Source organism: Neopelma chrysocephalum, unplaced genomic scaffold (assembly GCF_003984885.1).
Source record: "Neopelma chrysocephalum unplaced genomic scaffold, ASM398488v2 Primary Assembly neopelma1_96926, whole genome shotgun sequence".
Classification (NCBI taxonomy): domain Eukaryota; kingdom Metazoa; phylum Chordata; class Aves; order Passeriformes; family Pipridae; genus Neopelma; species Neopelma chrysocephalum.
Genome location: NW_020925569.1, coordinates 430,743 through 450,004, shown reverse-complemented (window position 1 = coordinate 450,004; position 19,262 = coordinate 430,743). Strand labels below are relative to the sequence as shown.

General features: G+C 37.6%; 1 protein-coding gene across 2 annotated transcripts in view; it reads right to left on the bottom strand.

Moving 5' to 3' along the window:
* The window catches only part of LOC113960854 (guanine nucleotide-binding protein G(q) subunit alpha-like), a 131,202-nt gene that overhangs the window by 35,942 nt on the left and 75,998 nt on the right, over window positions 1-19,262 (bottom strand). For both annotated transcript variants that reach the window (XM_027670688.1, XM_027670689.1), the window contains exon 3: window positions 5,821-5,975. In XM_027670688.1, coding sequence (XP_027526489.1) covers window positions 5,821-5,975 — 155 coding nt within the window. The remainder of the gene's footprint in view (window positions 1-5,820; window positions 5,976-19,262) is intronic.

Here is a 19,262-nt window from a genome sequence, read left to right as displayed (position 1 = left end):
AGTATAGCTTTAGGATCTTCAGGTACAATTTTACAGATGAAGGTAAGAAAGAATTAATGAACAGTATTAAAATGTTTATTAAATAATGATGTGCTTATGCATCTTATGAGTATATGGTTTTCTCATCAAAAACTAGTGACTTCTACACAGATAGCCCATAGACAGTTGTTCAAAATTTGCTGTATCAGTGTCCGTTGCATTGTCCCAACTTAAGACAGCATTAAGTCCTTCTGAAAGGCTCATACAGACCCATTATACTCTTAAGAATTCCCTACAGCTTTAGGAAATAAAGAATGATTGCTAAAGACAATACCAGCAAATGGAGTAAACTGCCTTACAAAGAACTTAGATTCATGCACTGATCTTTCCTCTTGTGTACCCTAAATGCAACATGCAGTAATTACACTGAAATACACCTGTTTCAGAAGTGGAACACAGAAGTAAAATGTTACTTTCAGCTGACAGATATGAAGGAACTAATTGTTCAGCTGAACTTATGAAAATACTTAAAACTCAAATGGAATACTGCCATAGAAAAATTACTAGATGATCAAAGCCCTGCAACTGCAATGGTTTCACATAAGGTGAAACTGCTTTACGGAGCAGACATCATTAGGTTTCATCTCTTTTTCCCTGTTAACAGTCAGCGATATGCTGAAGATGTCCTCAGAATCACACCCTTGAGCTCTTATTACTTGGTGAAATACTGGAATCTCCATTTCTGTACTAACTGTCCAACTAACTCAACTCAAAGGTATACACACAGCTGTGTAACTGCAGGAACTGAGTTGTTAAAGGCGATAGCAAATGCAAAAACAAAAGCCCACGAGAATGCCATGGCATCTATGAGTAATAAAGCAGTGCATTACAGAGTGGCCTATGAGATACTCACTGAAACAGCTAACACAGTGGGGTAGGAACTTGCGGGAAAATTCTATTTAATTATCTGAAATGTTAGAAAACATAGCCATGGAAGGGAAGCTAAACAGATATTCTCAGTGCTTATATAGCAAATAGAAAGTCCTTGATTGAAGATTCACAATAGCCATATACTTCCATTTCATGGGACCAGAGAAAAATGAAGTTGAAATCTGAGCCAAGCAAGGCTCTGGGGCACTTTCAGGTTCTAAATATTTCCTACATTTTGTTCATGAAGGGTAAGCCCTTAGTGTCATCTTGGGGAAAAATGGTGACAAATCTTTACAAATTCCAATCGCAACCCAAATTCTGTCTCTTTTAATGTCAACACAGAAGACTGTTGCCTCTCCTTTCTTTAGGCTTTGGAAAGCCATGATACAAACAGACTCTTGATTAGTAACCTCTTCACTTTTGGGTTAAGGTCTTGCCAACCTGTACAGCACATACTGAATGTTCTCATCTCACACAGCTACTGCTTAAGGCAAACCACAGTGTGTTATTATTTTACATCAGTCTCACACTGTGAACATCTTAAAAGGAAGTGGTTTAGTGGCAGTTAAGTGGCTAAGTCATCCTGTATTGTACATGGGAAGCGAATAACCTCCATATACCAGAAGTCCTCTTGACTTTATCAAAAAGAAGTCTAAAAGTTGATTTTAAAACAACAGGATTGTCCAAGGTGTGGAGCATCCAATGGCCAGGGAAGAGAATAGAATGTATTTTTTGAGCCTATAAGAAGTTCAAATCAACTCCCATGATGCAGGAAATTTTCTTAGACACTATCACCACCTCTTGTGGTAAACTACACATCACATGTAGTCTTCCGTGGTACTACCAGGAGGTATAAAAAGATCACAAGTGTAGCTAACAATGACAAAGCATGTCCACAGATGGCAGGAAGTGAAAGTATTATGATATACAGGACATATTAGAAACCCAGAATAGAACTTGGAAACAATAAAATAATAGAACACACAGAGGAAGCCAATGTGTAATAACAGAATCATTTAGGTTGGAAAAGACCTCAAAGATCACTGAGTCCAACCCTTGATCAATCACAACATTGTGAGCTAGATACAGCATTAAGGGCCATGTCCAGTTGTTTCTTGATCACCTCCAAGGATGGTGACTCCATCACCTCCCTGAGCAGTCTGTTTCAATGCTTAACAACCTTTCTGATGAAGAAATTCTTCTTGATGTCCAAACTGAGCATCCCCTGCTGCAGCTTGAGACTACGTCCTCTCGTTCTGTTGCTCGTTGTCTGTGAGAACAGGCTGACTACCATCTTGCAGCAACTTCCTTTCAGGTAGCTTGAGAGAACAATAAGGTTTTCCCTGAGCCTCCTTTACTCCAGGGTATACAATTCCAGCTCCCTCAGCCATTTCTCATAGGACTTATTCTCTAATTCCTTCACCAGTTTCACTGTCCTTCTCTGGACATACTCCAGCACCTCACTGTCTGTCCTGTATTGGAGGACCCAAAACTGAGCACAGGATTTGAGGTGTACTCACCAGTGCTGAGTACAGATGGACAATCCCTTCCCTAGTCCTGCTGGCTACACAATTGCTGATAACAATGTCATTGGCCTTCTTGGCCACCTGGGCACACTGCTGGCTCATGTTCAGCTGCTCTCTACCAGCACGCCCAGATCCTTTTCCACCAGTCAGCTTTCCAGCCACTTTCCCTCCAAGCCTGTAGTGCTGCCTGGGGTTGTTGTAACTCAAGAGCAAGAACCAGTATTTGACCGTGTTGAACACTGACAGGAGAAAAAAGCAATATAGCCAGCAGATCAAAAATACTACTACTACTATTACTACTACTATAAAAACACAGGGGAAAACTACTGAGAAGATGAGAGGCTTGTGCATGGGATGAAGGAAGAACACGTCTGACACTGACACATGTGCTTACTAAACATACAGACACATGCTTACAAGAGATCTGGTGGACAACAAACTGTTTTGGTTTATACATCAAATCAGAAGGAAATGGGCTTATTTCTGTCTTACTGCTTTTGTGAATCCCAGTAGTAACTTCTAAGCAATTTGTTTCTTTGCTTTGTGACAGGGATTTAATCCTAGCAAATTTGTTTGGGTGTTCTGCTGGTAAACATACACACTGTATTTTTGAAACGATGTTTGTTTCTGCTAGTTGTTTTTAATGGACTTACATACCTGAAAAAACTCCACTTGCAAGCATAAATACACAAGAGGCTTTTCTAAACACTCATATACATTGATTCACAATACTAAAAGATTTTGCAGAAATCCATAGTATGAACTATAATAAATTCACCAAACCTGCAAAAACTCATGGTAAGTTGCTAAACATACTGAGCTTGAAAAATAACCAACCAACTAGTACATGTATCTTTTGCAAAACAATGTACTAGGAATTTGCTTTTATAGCTACTTAATAATTATTCCCTACTATTTTTAATGCTACTTAAAAGATCCACTATGGTAACAATTTAATTTGAAGTAGGTCAAAACTATGTTATTCAGCACAATCTGATCTGAGTTAGCATCAGATCATTATTTCCTACTTTGGAGAGTAAGTAATTCTATTTTTAACCTCTAAGGTAAGCACACAACATACATACATTTACTTCAACTTTAAAACAAGTATCACCATTTGTGGAAACCAAATTAGAACCTACAAACACAAGAAGTTCAAAATATAAGACAAGCTCTGCTTCCGCTTCTACTTAACTTGCTGCTTGTTTCAGTACAGAAATAATGTGAAAATATATTATCAGCAACTTTTCCCTAAATTTTTTTCCTCCCAGTTATGCATCCTGAAGTTCTTCGCTTTATGTAACATTCTACTTGTTTTCTTACCACGTAAAACCAAAACTCAGTATTGTGGTGGTTTTGAGCTGGCTCTCTGCCAAGTCTCCTAACCCCACTGTAAGAGCTCCCCCTCCCCCAAAACCAAGGGAAAAGAAAAAAAAAACAAGAGAACTGAAATAAGAGAGAGAGTGAGAGAGCTAGAGCAATATATATAAATATATTTACACTTATGTTACATTAATATACAATTAGAAAAACTACATACACATAAAAAAAACCCCAAACCCCAACACCCGAAAGCAGAATAGGGAAGGGAAAAGGGATAAAACAAAAAAAACAGACCAAAAACAGGTATACACACTCAATAAAGAACTAGCCAAAAAAACCCTTAATACTTTCCTTGAGATAGCACAATTGCGCTAAATGCCACCACCACACTACCGGACTCCGGATCAGCAGAAAACAACAGGCCCTGTAGGCTGAGCCAGGCCCCAGATCCCCCACAGAAGCAGGACCGGCTGTGGGGGTCTGCTGTCTCCAAACCTTGCTGGAAGGGAAGAGAGGAAGAGGCTTCTCTCTACGTCTATCTAGATGTTTACATTATGTAAAGGAATAGGATGGAATACTTCCTTCCTTCCTTCCTGGCGACCAGGAAGGAAGGCCTCATACTTAAAACCATTACAGGTATCTTTAGGGACAGTGAGAATCCAAATAATACAAGGGAGATGCCACACAAGAGTGCTTTGCACCCCTCTACACCACAATACACATACACAAATCTTGGGTTGGGAAGGTAACCATGACAGAAAACTGCACAGGACAACAGAAACCCTATGCACTGGGCAAGAAGAAAAATATGGTGTGGTGATAACATTGCAGCAAATCTAAGAAGACCTACATCATGCATCCATAGGTTTTCAGCTGCCTAAACTCTATCAGCAGGATCCTAGTAAGTTTATCTTGACTAACTCACTTAAAAAGTGCTGTGCTAGATCAGGATCATCAAACTACTGTGCAGACAAATGTCATCCCAGTCTTGTCACGTCGGTAGCCCTGCTTCAATGAGCTTAATGGGAGACTCCTGGTGCCTTTGTATTCCTCTGCACTTTCCTCAATAAGAGGCTTCCATTCCTGTACACATGCCAAATGGCGACTGGACTTATATCATCAGAACAATTTTTTTCATAGCTAATACAAGAACTCATGCAGAATCATAGACATTCATAGATTTTTTTTCCACAGCTTTAATAACAAACTATGCTGTGTTTTGTAACATTGATCAACGTCAAAAGGCCATCACCTATTATCCATTTGACAGCAGATGAGAAATTTTATCAGAGCTATATGCTACATTACTCAAGAGTAACTAAAGTTCATGGAGTGACTCTTCAGGCCGACCTCAAGTTACAATGACGAATTTCACAATGTTGTTTAATCAGATTCCTGGCCCAAGAAACTAAAGGCATAATATTTCAGACATTATTTAGTCACATATGCATTTTTATTATTGTTGATCTAGAACAAACACAGCTTAACCTCAAGTGCTTTCTTGCAGCCATGTTCTTTAAATTTTAGACTTTCCACAACAGAAAGGCAGTTCAATGTAATACAAGCTCCCTTGCTTAGTACTGTTTACCTTACCATCAGGACTGCAAATGCAATCTGGGAGGGAAAGGGGAAACCTGGGAAAATAGGAGTTCTGGGGCCTTACGATTTTATTAATTTTATGGAGCATGCCTTTGACTGCACTTCACAGTATTCACTACCATCATACTACATGAAAGTATTTGTGTCCACCTTGCATTTGTCATTGTATGTCAGAGGAGAGTAAGGGCTTGAAGAGGTTTAACAAACCCCCCTAGTTAGAATCTTAGTTTAAGACTTTGAATTATCACAGACTGTCATTCTGTGAAACAAGTGCAGATATAATCCTAAACTAGATATACTCCACTCCTTAATTCAGTCTAGTAAGTGTATATTCAGGTATGTTTGTGCTGCATACGCATACAAATATGTACACAGGCATACAGTATAAGAAGCTAAAAAGTAAAAATTATTTTGTTAGAAACATAAAATTATAAATAGTTATTTGTAGCCACCATGTACTTACTATTTAGTTGAATCTGATAACTGATATTCCCGTCGTCTATCATAACACTCCTGAATTCCAGGGTCATTCCATAAACTTCTTATTGCATCTACATATGGGTTCTCAAAACTTGACACCTTCTCTACATCGACTTCTCGAACTAATAGTGCATGAACCTAATTCAAAACAAACAAGAATGTAAAATTTACTTCATTTTCTATGTTTGCAGAAAGCTCATATACAGTGAACAAGATTAACAGGAATAATTCTTCACATTAGTCATATCACCAATATGTACATGCAATTTGAAAAACGAAGTACCATGAAGACGGTTGTGAAGATGAAAAAAGGAGATAACCATCATAGAGAGTTGAAGTTGCTCCTAAGCAAATTGTATCTTCTTAAACTTCTTTCTTTTGGGACACCAAAAATTGTTACCAAAACATTGAAACAAAGAAAAAAATCAAAATGACAGACAAAACTGAAGGATTCCGTAAGTACCACCAAATTCAAAGTGGTCATTAAGCTCTAATGACTGCTAGTTCAGCTCTAACATTCCACAAGCAAAATTCAGATGGTGTAGGTGACTTTTCAGTCCAATACACTTTTGACAGCAGAAGTCAACATTTTCCATGGCCTTCTGGGAATATAAGACCACTTGTAACAATTTCCACATTATTTGCCAGAAATCTTACAAACACTTAGTCAGTTCTTTTTAGCAAACCATATCTCCTTCATCTAGGATCTTTTTCATTCATTTCTGCAAGTATTAAAAAAATCATTCCACTGGAATTTTTGGGAATGGTATTTGATTCTGAAACCATGAAATCTGAGCCTGAGGAGACACCAAAATAGCTATCATGTCTCCTTCCTCATTCCCTTCAGAAAACTGCTGTTAAAACAGTGTTAAAAACTCATTCTGAGCTTCAACAGTGTTACAGTTTTATGCTGGTCTTTCTGAAAATACTCTTTTGCCCATCATCCTTTGTACACTTAGGAAAGTGTATTTTTTTTATCTCTAGGCCTAATCATCTCAGTCTTTTTCTTATTACCTTCATAATTTTTGGAAGGTCTAATGTTTCTTAGGGTCTAACTGGGCCAGCCAAAGGATCTGATCTTGTATTGCCCTCTTTATATGAATCAACCATTTGGAGACTTACAACAGTGGATACAATCAATGTATCAAGCATCAAAAAAGGTGCATATTTTTATATTCCTTTTGATACAACCTCTGTAATTTTCCCAAAATAGCACTCCAACCTACCAGAATGAGGGAGATCAGGCAGAAATGCAGTCTATTTCAAAAGAAACTCTTCTGGGATCCTAAATCCACAGGAGAAAACAATATGCTTGAGACCCAGCAGGCAAGGTTGCATCACAGCAACGATCTCTTGACTAGCTGAATTTAAGGTGCTCATTTAAAGAACTCTCTGATATGAGAGGAAATATCTTCTGCTTTGTAGAAAAATTTCCCAACCCAGCCAGAAAAAGCCTGTGGCTGTTGTGCTTGGCTGTCAGTAAGGAAAGGATCAAGCAGGATTAAGCTTGGATAGTATAGTTTACACTATACTGCAAAATTGAGAGCAATGGCATGTGACCAGGTCCAAGTAGTCCAGGAACTGAATGGAAGTCATCCCAAAGACACCATCATGACCATATATTTGTCTCTTTTGTAGAGGGTGAGGGTGGGGAATCTTGATAATGTAGCTTGAAAGCAGAAATGATTATTTATGCCATTTCAAAAACACGAGATTCAAAAATTCACAGATTTGACCTTGGTAACTTGTAATCTCTAAGTGTGGTCCATACAAATACTTTGCCTTACAGGGCTGCACAGCAAGCTATGCTGTTTTAGAGAGTGCAGATATTTGAAGCAGATGTAACACTGTGGTGGTGCATTAACCACCCCCCCAACCCTCAAATCCACACCTCTGTCTCAGGAATGCTCTAATTGCGCTTATTAGAAACACTGTCCATTCCCAGGAACTTACTTAGTGTTGCCTAAAGAACCTGGAACATTATTTGCCTTTTGCCTGAATCACAGCCCAAGTGGAAAAATACTGTTGTTACTTTTGAGGAAAATTCAAGTAATTACTGATGTAGATGGAGACTGACAGATGACTGCAGCCAATCATCTCACCCAAAGGAAGGCATGGGAGGTTGGGTGTACAATTTAAATACACAATTTAGATCTCCATAAATGTACTTAGTTCCACTTATCCCACCATGCTATCCCAAAGTTTCCAATCCACTTTTTACAAAGGGTTTTAATAACAATTAAAATTTTTTTCTGATGGCAGGTTGAAGAGTATCCTCCTCTCTGATACCTAAGTCACTCACAGTGAATAACTGTTAGGTTAGAAAGCTGGCTAAGTTAGAAAATTAAGCATGTAAAAATATGGTTTCCCTTCATCAAACAAGAGATGCCCTACTATGAGATGGAACATACGTGTTGGTTATTTACGGAAAGGAAAGCTATGGGATGGTGTGATTACAATAGCACAGTCTAGATACTGTTTAGAAATAAACAGATCTAAAGAGCCCAAAGCTAACACATATTTGTTCTCCTGTGGCAAAGCAGAGCATGAGGCAAGAGCTTTTACCACTATTCACCCCTTTCCTCTCAAAACCCCATACCTACTGTAATGCTTCCATCACCTGAAACAACTTCAGCAAACACTTCTGGCAATCAAACTCTATAGAAAAAGCCAAATTTTCCAAACAAAGGAGAAAGTAGGAAAAACATGGGGGAAAAGAGAAATGAAGCATCTATTAACTATTCCTTCTCTTTCAAAAGGACAAAGAGGCAGATGAAATAAACTGAATCACAGTGATCTTTGGTAACTTCTACTTTTAAAGTCTTTGTCATTTCTTCCTTTATGAAGAAGGTTAGGTTTTGGATATATATTCTAATTTTGTTCATAGTAATTCTAGGTAGAGCAATTTACAAGAAAACTCTGATAGAAGAATTGACAACTCAAAATTTAAAATGACAAAACTCTTCCTGAATTCATATATCCAAACTGCAAGTACTGAATTAGTTTTTTATTATATAGCACTGTATTTTAACCTAAAGATCTCAAAACACTACACAAAGGTTGTAAGTACCACTAAGTGCAGTTACATAAAACTCCCACAACTTTGTCAACATTTCCAACAGAGAAAGTGTAATCATATTCGTGGTCAATTAACAGCAATTACTGCTAAGTTATTACTACATTTGAGACTAAGATTCAGCCCTGTAAGAGAAAGTAATTGGTACCTCCAAACGGTAACAACTCTTTTATAATTATTTCTTATGAGGTTACTGACACACTACAAAACCTGATGTGTCTACATCACAACCCACAGGCATATTAAATGTTGTATCATACCATGCCAACCTGATGCCCATACACGAACACCCACTCACACGTCTTCACACATCCCAGAATCTAAACTATCACTTCAATTTAGAGAAATGCCTCTGTGATTTCCTGAAGGGAATTTTCCTTCAAGTAACAGGTTTCACAGATTTAGCATAGCTTTCCACATCCAGCTAATTTAGGTCCAGTTCCCAAATGTACAAATTAAACCCTTACCTTAAAAAAGTTTGAAGGAAAAATAAGAATGTATTTTGTTGTAAGACTCAGGAAGCTTCCCCAATAAAAGCAAAGACACTGCCTTTTTATCTTCCTACTAGTATTTCTTTCTTTTTTTTTCCCAATTGTGTTTCTTCTCTGTTTCAAGGAAGGGGATTTTTTTGTTTTTGTTATAATGTGCTATTTAAATGTACTATTAATGTAGTATTTTATTTCAAGAGAATTGTTTTAGAACAATATGCCTTCAGAACGGGAAAGAGGATAATTATGAAGAAGAATTATATAGTTTTACTTCTTCCTTTAATCAAAACACAGCAGAATTATACATTTCAAGCAGATATGATGTTCATTCTGCCTAAACATACAACATAAGGAAAGCATGGATTGCTGTGCATTTGTAAAATCTACACTAGTCACACAAGAATACCCAATGAAGCCACATGACTTTCACATCCTAATAGTATGAGGATGAGGAAGGAACTGATTTAAGGCTTCAGGAAAAGGATTTGTTGAATTTATTTTTGCAGCAATAGGAAAATGATGGGATAGCCAAAGGTACTTGGAGATATCTGATCCTACACAACCTTCTTCAAGAGAGCAACACACTTGCCGAAAAAGTTCTAGTAACTCAGCACTATTATTAAGAAAAAGGTTCACACTTTCTCTGTTCTTTGGCACTGCAGGACTACATTAATGGTGGTCAGATTTGCACGAGACCTCCTTTCCATCAATGGGTTGACATTTCACTACTATGAAGCACTTGCGTTCTTTAGCTATGTGTGTGCATTTAAATTAAGCTGGGTTTTACTAAGTTACTCTAATATTTTCCTGACCTACCACAGTGGTTAACTATGACAATAACAGTAGTTAGTTGAATAAGCTGAGGAAATAAAAACATTTAATGCCAAACAGCTCTTTCATCTTTCCAGTAATGGGTCAGTCATCTTTTTTTTTCTGTAAAACAGCTTAAATTTTCAGAACAAAACATTAGCCAAATCTCTGAGGGAAAGCTTCATCAACCAAAAAGCTTCTCTCTTCTGTTGACTGTATGGAGCAAAAATGCCCAATGACCAGAAGTCAGAAGACTGGCACATCATCTTCTCCTGGACAATTCATGACCCCATTAAAATGGAAGGGTAAAGCAACCAACAAGCACATGTTTTTTAATTGCCTGATTTGTGATAAATGTGCAGTGTCAAGGAAGCCCCCACAAACCATGGATACATAAAGATGCTACAAGAAAAGACACATACCTTCTTTTCATTTCCTTTGTTAGTTATTTTATATGTCCCTCTGCTTTGAAGAGCAGGTACCACCTAGGAACTTGGAGGGGATAACCACCCCAGAAATATAATGTTGCCACAGGCTACTGTTGTCCTGCGACTGAACTGAATTACGAATCAGAAACTGCTATCAAGTCTAAAATTTCTCTCAGAAAAAACTCCATACCAGGACTTCAGACATAGCTGACAGATAAAGGAAAAAACCAGATTCAACAGCAGAAACTAAGACAAAAATCATCTGTCTGCTGCCAAATGTCAGCCAATGGTGTTTTTTTTGTGAAGCCCCCAAAAGACAGAATTAATTTTAATGGATTGATGGACAATGAAAGCAAAGTACAGCGAAGAACTAATTCATTGTTTCCTTATGCTGTTATTTATTTTTATTGCTAAAAGCCATTTGCTACCTAGCTTTGTTTGAGATCGGGTCACAAGATAAAGTAGGAAAAAGAGAACCTTACTGACACAGTTGGAATGGAAAAGATAGTAAAATATAATAGTATCACTTTCCTTAAGCTATGGATCATACTATATAATATGAAAAATATGAATGAAAGCTAAATTTTCAATCTCATGCATGAAGCAAGCTCAAATTTTCTATGGCAGTTATTTTTAGACAGCACATTTAATAAGTTCATTTCCAAAAATTACATGTGCAAACATCCAGTAATTTAAGGAAAATCTCAGAACAGAGATCTGAAACAGCTTCTGATCCAAAATGCTTGATTGATAGCTAAACACTTTCCTGGCCATTCTACCACGCAATTTTCTTGTATTTGTATTATTATACTAAAATGCTGATGCGACTGTAAGTGTTCATAAACACAAGCCTTATATGTTCCTGCCTAAAAATCACACCACAATTTTCACTAAATGTGTCTAATTTAGAATGTTTTACATTTCGGTAAAACATACTAAGACATGGAATCATAGAATCACAGAATACCCTGAGTCAGAAGGGACCAACAAAGATCACGAGTTCGACTCCTACCTCAGCACAGGACAGCCCCAAGAATCACACCATGTGCCTAAAAGTGTTGTCCAAATGCTTCTTGAACTCTGTCAGGCTTGGTGCTGTGACCACTTCCCTGAGAAGACTGGTCCAGTACCCAGCCCAACCTTTTTCTAATATCCAACCTAAACCTCCCCTGACACAACTTTAGGACGTTACCTCAAGTCCTGTCACTGGTCACCACACAGAAGAGATCAGTGCCTGCCCCTCCTCTACCCCTCACAAGGAAGTTGTAACTGCAATGAGGTCTCCCCTCAGTCTCCTCTTCTCCAGGTTGAACACACAAAGTGACCTCAGCCGCTCCTCATATGGTTTCTCATCAAGGCCTTCACCGTCTTCACTGTGCTCCTTAGGAGGCTCTCCAATAGCTTTGATCTTGCTTGTATTCTGACACTCAAAACTGCAGACAATATTCAAGGTGAGGCTGCATCAGTGCAGAATAGGGCAGGACAATCACCATATTCCAAAATCTCAGCTACAGAAAGACAATATCACAGCAACTTTGGATAATCCCAATGCTTTCTGGTAGGTTGAATTTAAATGTATAAACTAAGGATGTTATTTTAACACTTAAACACTGCAGCTGCAGCTGTCAGTCAGTATGTGCTATTTATATATAAGGCAGCCAATCCCTGCTGTTAGAGCAGCATCTTCCTCACCGTGGCTCCACTTGCAACATGAAGATATACACAACTGTGCAGGCACAAAGAGAGAAATAAGGGTGCATAATAGCTTCTTTGTTCCTTAACAACGAAAGGGTGAAATCTCAGTTGGATGAACTGAAATCCCTCAGAATTTCTGATTAATTTACACAGAGCCTTTTTAAATTAACAGCGGACTCTATAATCACCTTAGTAATGCCTTCACTGGGATGCTCAAATGCTTAAAAACATTACACAAACCCTCAAATGAAAACAGTACATACATGTTATATAATATATATAATATAATAATATAATGGCCAGTCTTCGCGAACGAAGATTTTGGGAAAGGTCTTTTACCTTTCCAGCCTGCGCAATGGATTTTTTAGGTGAGACACAGCCTGCGCTGAACTGAGCCCACCCTTTAATCCTAAGGTTCATCTGCCGGGGCCAAGCAAGCTTGGACAATGGCAGTGAGGTCCTCAGGATGTAGGTTTGTTTAGAGTGACCTTCTCATAGATGGATGGCCTCACAGGGCTAACGGGCTCCATCTGCCCGGGGGACTGGGATTCGAACCTGGGTTGCAGCAGTGAGAGTCCCGCATGCTAACCACTAGGCCACCAGGGGTCCCACATACATGTTACACTCTAAATATTACACAACCCTCATGGCTTTTCAACATCTTATAATGATTCTATGACCAAATCTGTTAAGCAGCAAAACATCCACAAGAAGTAAGATATGGAATAAGCAAACTGTAGCTTTGCAGACAAACTCTTCCATTAAGACGGGAAATCCTATGCCATGTCTCAGGAACTGCTCAAAAAATCTTACATTTCCAGGTTATCTACCATAATTGTAGTATGGTGGAGCATTTGTTCACTCTCATGAAGTCCTAATTACCAAAGTATCTCCAGTGTTTTGCCTGTGTCTAGTATATAAGGCAACTTACCAGGCATACAGTACCATTTCAGATATAATGGTATTTCATAGACTTCAGGCTTGATGAAAATTACAGGTATAAGTTTGTTTTTCAAAAACAAAGTGAAATTTAAATGTATTCTGATCTCTCAAATTATTTGACTACTTATAATTAGTAACACCACAGTAATTTCTAATTATCTTCTACTCTCTGTGATCCTGGCATGTGAAGAAAAAACAGCCAATATGAAAAATATCTGCCATTGGAAGGGATGGGGGGAGCATCTCGCACTCTCTCTTTACTACATAAGACCTAAGTTCTACAGGAGATAATGTTATAGTCTCCTCAACTGCAGTGATGACAGAGGTGAAAGAGAGAAACACAAATTTCACCTTCAGATTTTAGTTATTCATTCTCCCCTTATATTTCTCACTAGATCTCGTTGTTTCATTTTTAGTTATAATATAAAATATACAGATTTGTTAAACAAAAATTATAGCCTCTCTTTTTTAAAAGTTTCATACCACTAACTCTCCAGGCAGATTCTAAAGACTTTCAGCTACTGTCTTTCTTAAGATGGGAGATCATTTTAAGCATTACAACTGTTAAACATCACAACTTTACTTGTTGTTGACTGCATAGGTTGTTACACTCTTCAAACACTGGCATGGCTAAAAAAAATGGCATGTTCAGAAAAACTGAACAGCAGACTGCAATCACCTATTACAAAAAAATCATAATTAATATTTACTTTTGCATGCGTGGCATGTTACATTTGCAATGAATTATAAGTTAGGCACTTTCACATCTCCTGCTGGTAATAAATGTAGCACCGTAGCTGAAATTTTCACACACTGGTCCTGAAATTGTGTAGGTAGTGAACACTTTCCTGATGAGTGCTGTAAAAATGAGTCATTTTTGGTTTTGAGGATCCTGGAAACAGAAACAGCTTTACTTTCTGGAAAACACTTCTCCTTTGCAGATGTGGGGAAATTCTACTGCTGACTATCAGAAACATCTTTAGGAATCAGCCAATTGCCACATCCTTTCCAACTGCTTTAGCAATTTGCCTCCAAAGAACTGGTTTTGTTTTGCTGGGAGACAAGGTATTCTGGCCTGAAATTGCTCAAGATAGCCTGCCTAAACATCTGCTTGTTTAAATTCACTTCTCCTAAAATACTTTAAAAAAACCCACACACATACAATTATATCCTAATTGCAAACAACAGCTTCCACTTCAATTACAAGAGTCATTTATATACATTTAACTGCTTGATTAGGATTATTACAGTTTGTTTTCCAAGCTTTGCCTAATTCTGTTTTAAAGGAAACAGAGCAATAAGTAAAATACAATCCACCTAAGTGAAGAGAGAGCACTGGATTGCAAAGTTATTTTGTAAATTTACTACTGGATTTAAAAGCTAAACACTCTCAGAATGTCATGCTTTGACTTGTTTTCCAAACGTTATTTTTTCTGACAAAATTTCAAAGGTTCTCAGCAGCTGACAAAATTCTGGGATTAACACTTCAGTTTATATAAATCCTTAAGATTCCCAAAGATACAGTGGAAATTATCTACTTAAGTTTTGAAATAGTTCTAAATGAATTGTAGCATTTCAGTTCTAACATTGCTAATAGGAATATAAAACTAAACAATCTTTTTCTCTTGGACATAGTCATTAGCAACAAATTACATCCTCATGAAGTCTTCACAATTACTAATTGACAAGGCCAAGTAGGTAAAATCATTTTCTAGTAATAAAATCTATTTACAAATTTAATTCAAATCTGCAATGACAGAAACTAATACAAACATTTCAGATTTGAACCAGTGTAAACAAGAATTGGTGACAAGATCTTCCCTCACAACAGTTTTTGTAGCTAACATGAATTACCCAAATTACTTCCCCATCTATAAAAAGATCACCAAATTTTTACAAAAACACATTCAAGCATGGGGCTCTCAGCAATCTAGTCTAGTGAAAGGTGTCCCGGTCCATGGCAGAGAAGATGGAACTAGATGATTCTTAAGGTCCCTTCCAACCCAGGTCATTCTATGATTCTAGGCATATATAATCAGATTTTCAGAAAAATATCCATGTCCTAAGCTTCTTTGTGTGTGTGTGTGTCTCGTTTTTGTTTTTTTTTTTCCTCCTGAGGACCAGTTTTAAGCTGCCATCTTCAAACAATTATTGTGCAGTAATCTACAAATAGTTACTGTACACATACATATAAGAAAATATACCACTGTTTCTAGACCTAGCTAAACCAGTTCATAAACACAGAGCAAAAATGAGAACTCCTGGACTGCTTCTCAGTTTTACTCCAACTGAAACGTCACGTAAATGTCACTTGAGGTACCACATCAAGCTTTCATGCAGTAAATACAGAGGTGGGAGGGGGCACAATTATATCTGGTAAACTCAAAGAACTGTCTATATTCAGCTGTTATAAACTGGAGAAGACTTAAAGCTGTTTTTAACAGCAGCGGGCAAAGAAAAATGCCAAGCCCAGGCTAAGGGATGCATTTTCCATTTCACCACAGTTCCTTACCATGCATATGATTCAATCGCGTGTGCCTGACAAGCTCATAATCAGAAAACAGTTTTCAAAGTATCAGACCACAAGGTAACAAACCAAAAGTGCCCCCTCATAATCTTTCCTGAAAACCATTTTCAACCTGCTTTGCCCACAGATAAATAATTATTTTTTAAAAAAATAATCTATAAACCAGAGGGGATAACTTTCCACGAATCTAGGAGAAATCATTGGCATTTTTAACTAGTCCTTCTTCTACTTTATATTACAGCATCACAGGTTTTTAGACCTTTATAACAGGTTTTACTGTTTTTGAAGAACAGTGCTCAAAAAAGTCTTGCAAATGGCAAATTTTTCCACCAATTTTTTGTATAGTACTTCAGTTGAATTTATGGAAGAAAGTGTTAATGCAAACATGGACATGCCGAAATTTTCATTCCATTTTCAAGCAAAAGAACTGGTTGTACTTCACAATCCTCCGAGAACACAGTATCTCAGTCAACAGTCAACTGCAATACAACACTAAGTGCATTAAAAAAACTTTAATAGAAGGACAATGTTTCAGTATGTCAATTCTCAGTTAAGAAGTGTACCAAAGAACAGAACTCCTGCGGAGCCTCACTCCTGAACAAAACCTGAGTCCCACACAACAGACTTCCTAATAATCAGAGGAATAACAGCTTTGCTTGGCTTTGCGGATTCAAATAGCTAGAACTGAAAAGACTGTACACCTTTTCACCGACTGGAGGTCATGGCCAGTTAATTGAAACAGTTTAGAAATTCAACCATCCCACTTACACAAAGAACCTGCAGAAATTGCACTGCATTTAAGATTTAGAGAAGAACCTATGGTGAACACAGGATGAGGTTGTCCTATGACACATGTATATAAACAGCGGGTTCCTTTTTGAGGGAATGTCTTGATTTTGGCTGGGATGTTGATAACACACTGATGTTTTAGTTGCTGCTAAGTAGTGCTCTACCCCAAGTTAAGGACTTCTCAGTTTCCCATGCTCTGCCAGCCAGCAGGTGCTGAGATGATGCTGAGAAGGGAGGATGTCCAGGACAGGTGATCTGGGCTCACTAAAGGGATATTCCATGCCACAGAATGCCATGCTTACTATATAAACTGGGGAGAGTTGGCTGAGTGGACCTATCACTGCTGGGGGATGGGATGGGCACTGTTCAGCAGGTGCTGAGCAACTGGATTGGGTATCTCTTGTTTCTCTAGGGTTTTAGTCCTCTCTTGCTCTCCTTTTCATTCCTATTACTTTATTTTTGTTATTATTGTTACTATATTTTATTTTGTTTCAATTATTAAACTGTTCTTATGTCAGCCCATGAGGTTTACTATTTTTTTCCCTGATTCTCATCCCCCCCCGTCATGGGTGTCATGATCAAGCAGCTGTGTGGTACTTAGCTGCCAGGTGGAGTTAAACCAGACAAGGAATCATGTCATCATGTATGTGTTACAATACAGAAGTGGAAGTATCACATGAAAAATAATCCTCTACACAATTCATACTAATTGTAATTGTCAAATGTGATAAGTTAAAAAAAAAAGGAGCCCTGAAAAGAAAAGCATTTAGTCTCCATATTTTTAAGCCATATTGTTTTATTTTTAAAGGAGCAGAGTGCCCTCTGCTGACTAATACATAACTGCAGAGGCAGTTATTTCAAAATGGTATTTCTTGTGTTTCTAGAAACATCAGAAGACTGGGAGGGTCCCTTTCAAAATAATGAATGATTCCAGCAGGAATTTTCCTTTGTAAAAATTGCAACTAACTTAAATGGCTGCATTTGTGTGCTGTCCAACCATGAAGACTGTCTTTCTAAACAATTATCTCATCTCTTGGAAGTAAAATCTGGAAACGAGCTTCAGACCTGCTGTAGGCATGCAAAGCTACACAACACCCTATCACCTACTTCTTTTGAGTGTGTTCATTAATCCCTTGATGTTTAGAGCAATGAACTGGCAAGACTGAAATAAGGGGGCAAAATGTAATTTCATATGAAAAGCTATTGTTTAGAACAGGGTCACATAAGAATGAATTTAGCCTCAAGACGGTAAAGATAGCAAACCAACATTATTTTCTCTAGAGAAACCACAGACATACTGCACCATGGTGATGAGTAACCATTTGAAACATGTCTTGAGGGAGAATTAAAAAAAGTTGTATGCCATTTGTGACCTAAAAAAGTGATAGCTTCTTTATAAATTAGGTACTATCTTCTCATTCCTAGAAGCAGACTAAATCTCTACTGGCTCGTATCAGGTGCGAAGAAGAGTTTATTTAAAGGAGGATGGCAAAACACTGCTGACTCCTCTTTCAAGACTTCAGGCAAAATACCAGTCTCCTGGAACGTGCTGCCAATTTATATCATCAGGAAGGAGGAAGAATGAACAATAAAACACATCTTCCCAATATATAAATTTTAGGATCAAGTTTTCTACAAATAAGAGCTTGAAAAGCTATTTTCTTTGCTGCCTGCTGTGTGTAAAATTGATTCATATGTATTTTCAAATTATTAATTTTGCATACTAACTATTTAGTATTTACAGTGAGAGGTCACAGTAGACTTTTTAACAACCATTCAGGAAGGCTTATTTGTCTGCCAAAGCAAAATTGGATTATGCTCCCCAGAGAATTAAGGCACGGTCCTTATAAATGTACCATCAGTTATCATATGAGAGGAAATAGGTTTTTGGAGCGTTATGTTTGCTTGCTTATAGGATGGTTTTAATAATCTAAATAATTTACAAAAGCCTTGTTTTCAATAAAAGTGTAATCTATCTGAACGTAAACAAAACTGAGAGCTTTTTTGAATTAATTTTGATTAAATGGTATCTGGAAGAAGCTTGTGGGAACGGAATAAAACAGGTAGAAAAGTCACAATGCAGTCTATTGAGAAAAACTGTCTCCTCATTATTAGTATACCAAGGTTTCTGTACTCAATCACCTAAGCCTGCTCCGCAATACACTCTGCACATTATCCAGGACTCAGCAAGCAGATGAAGATCTAGAGACAAAGTAAATGTCACATACTAACAATCACATCAAGTATCCTGGAGTCAACAGGTTCTACTTAGCCACATATCTACCCCGTAATTCTTTCGTTTGTTGTTTGTTTGCTTCGGATATGCCCAAGGCAACTTCCCAGACAATCTTCCAGACAAACTGATCAAGTTAATTTAGGGAAGCTGTTCATGTAGAAAAGACAAGCTGTTTGAGTTATATCCTGCTATCCAGAAAGAATGTTATTAATAGGCGTTATCTATCCTGTTCACAAGTGTTATCAGAGACAGGCAGCTACTTCGGAAATCAGCATGCAACTATGACATGCACACAAATATTTTGAATTGGAATTACAATATTAACATGAATGCTGGTTGTAAGACTGGATCAGACGATTAACAAAAGTAATCTGTAATTAGTCTTTAGAATGGAATACAGCATTAATTCATCTTCAGAAAAAAAAGATGTTAAA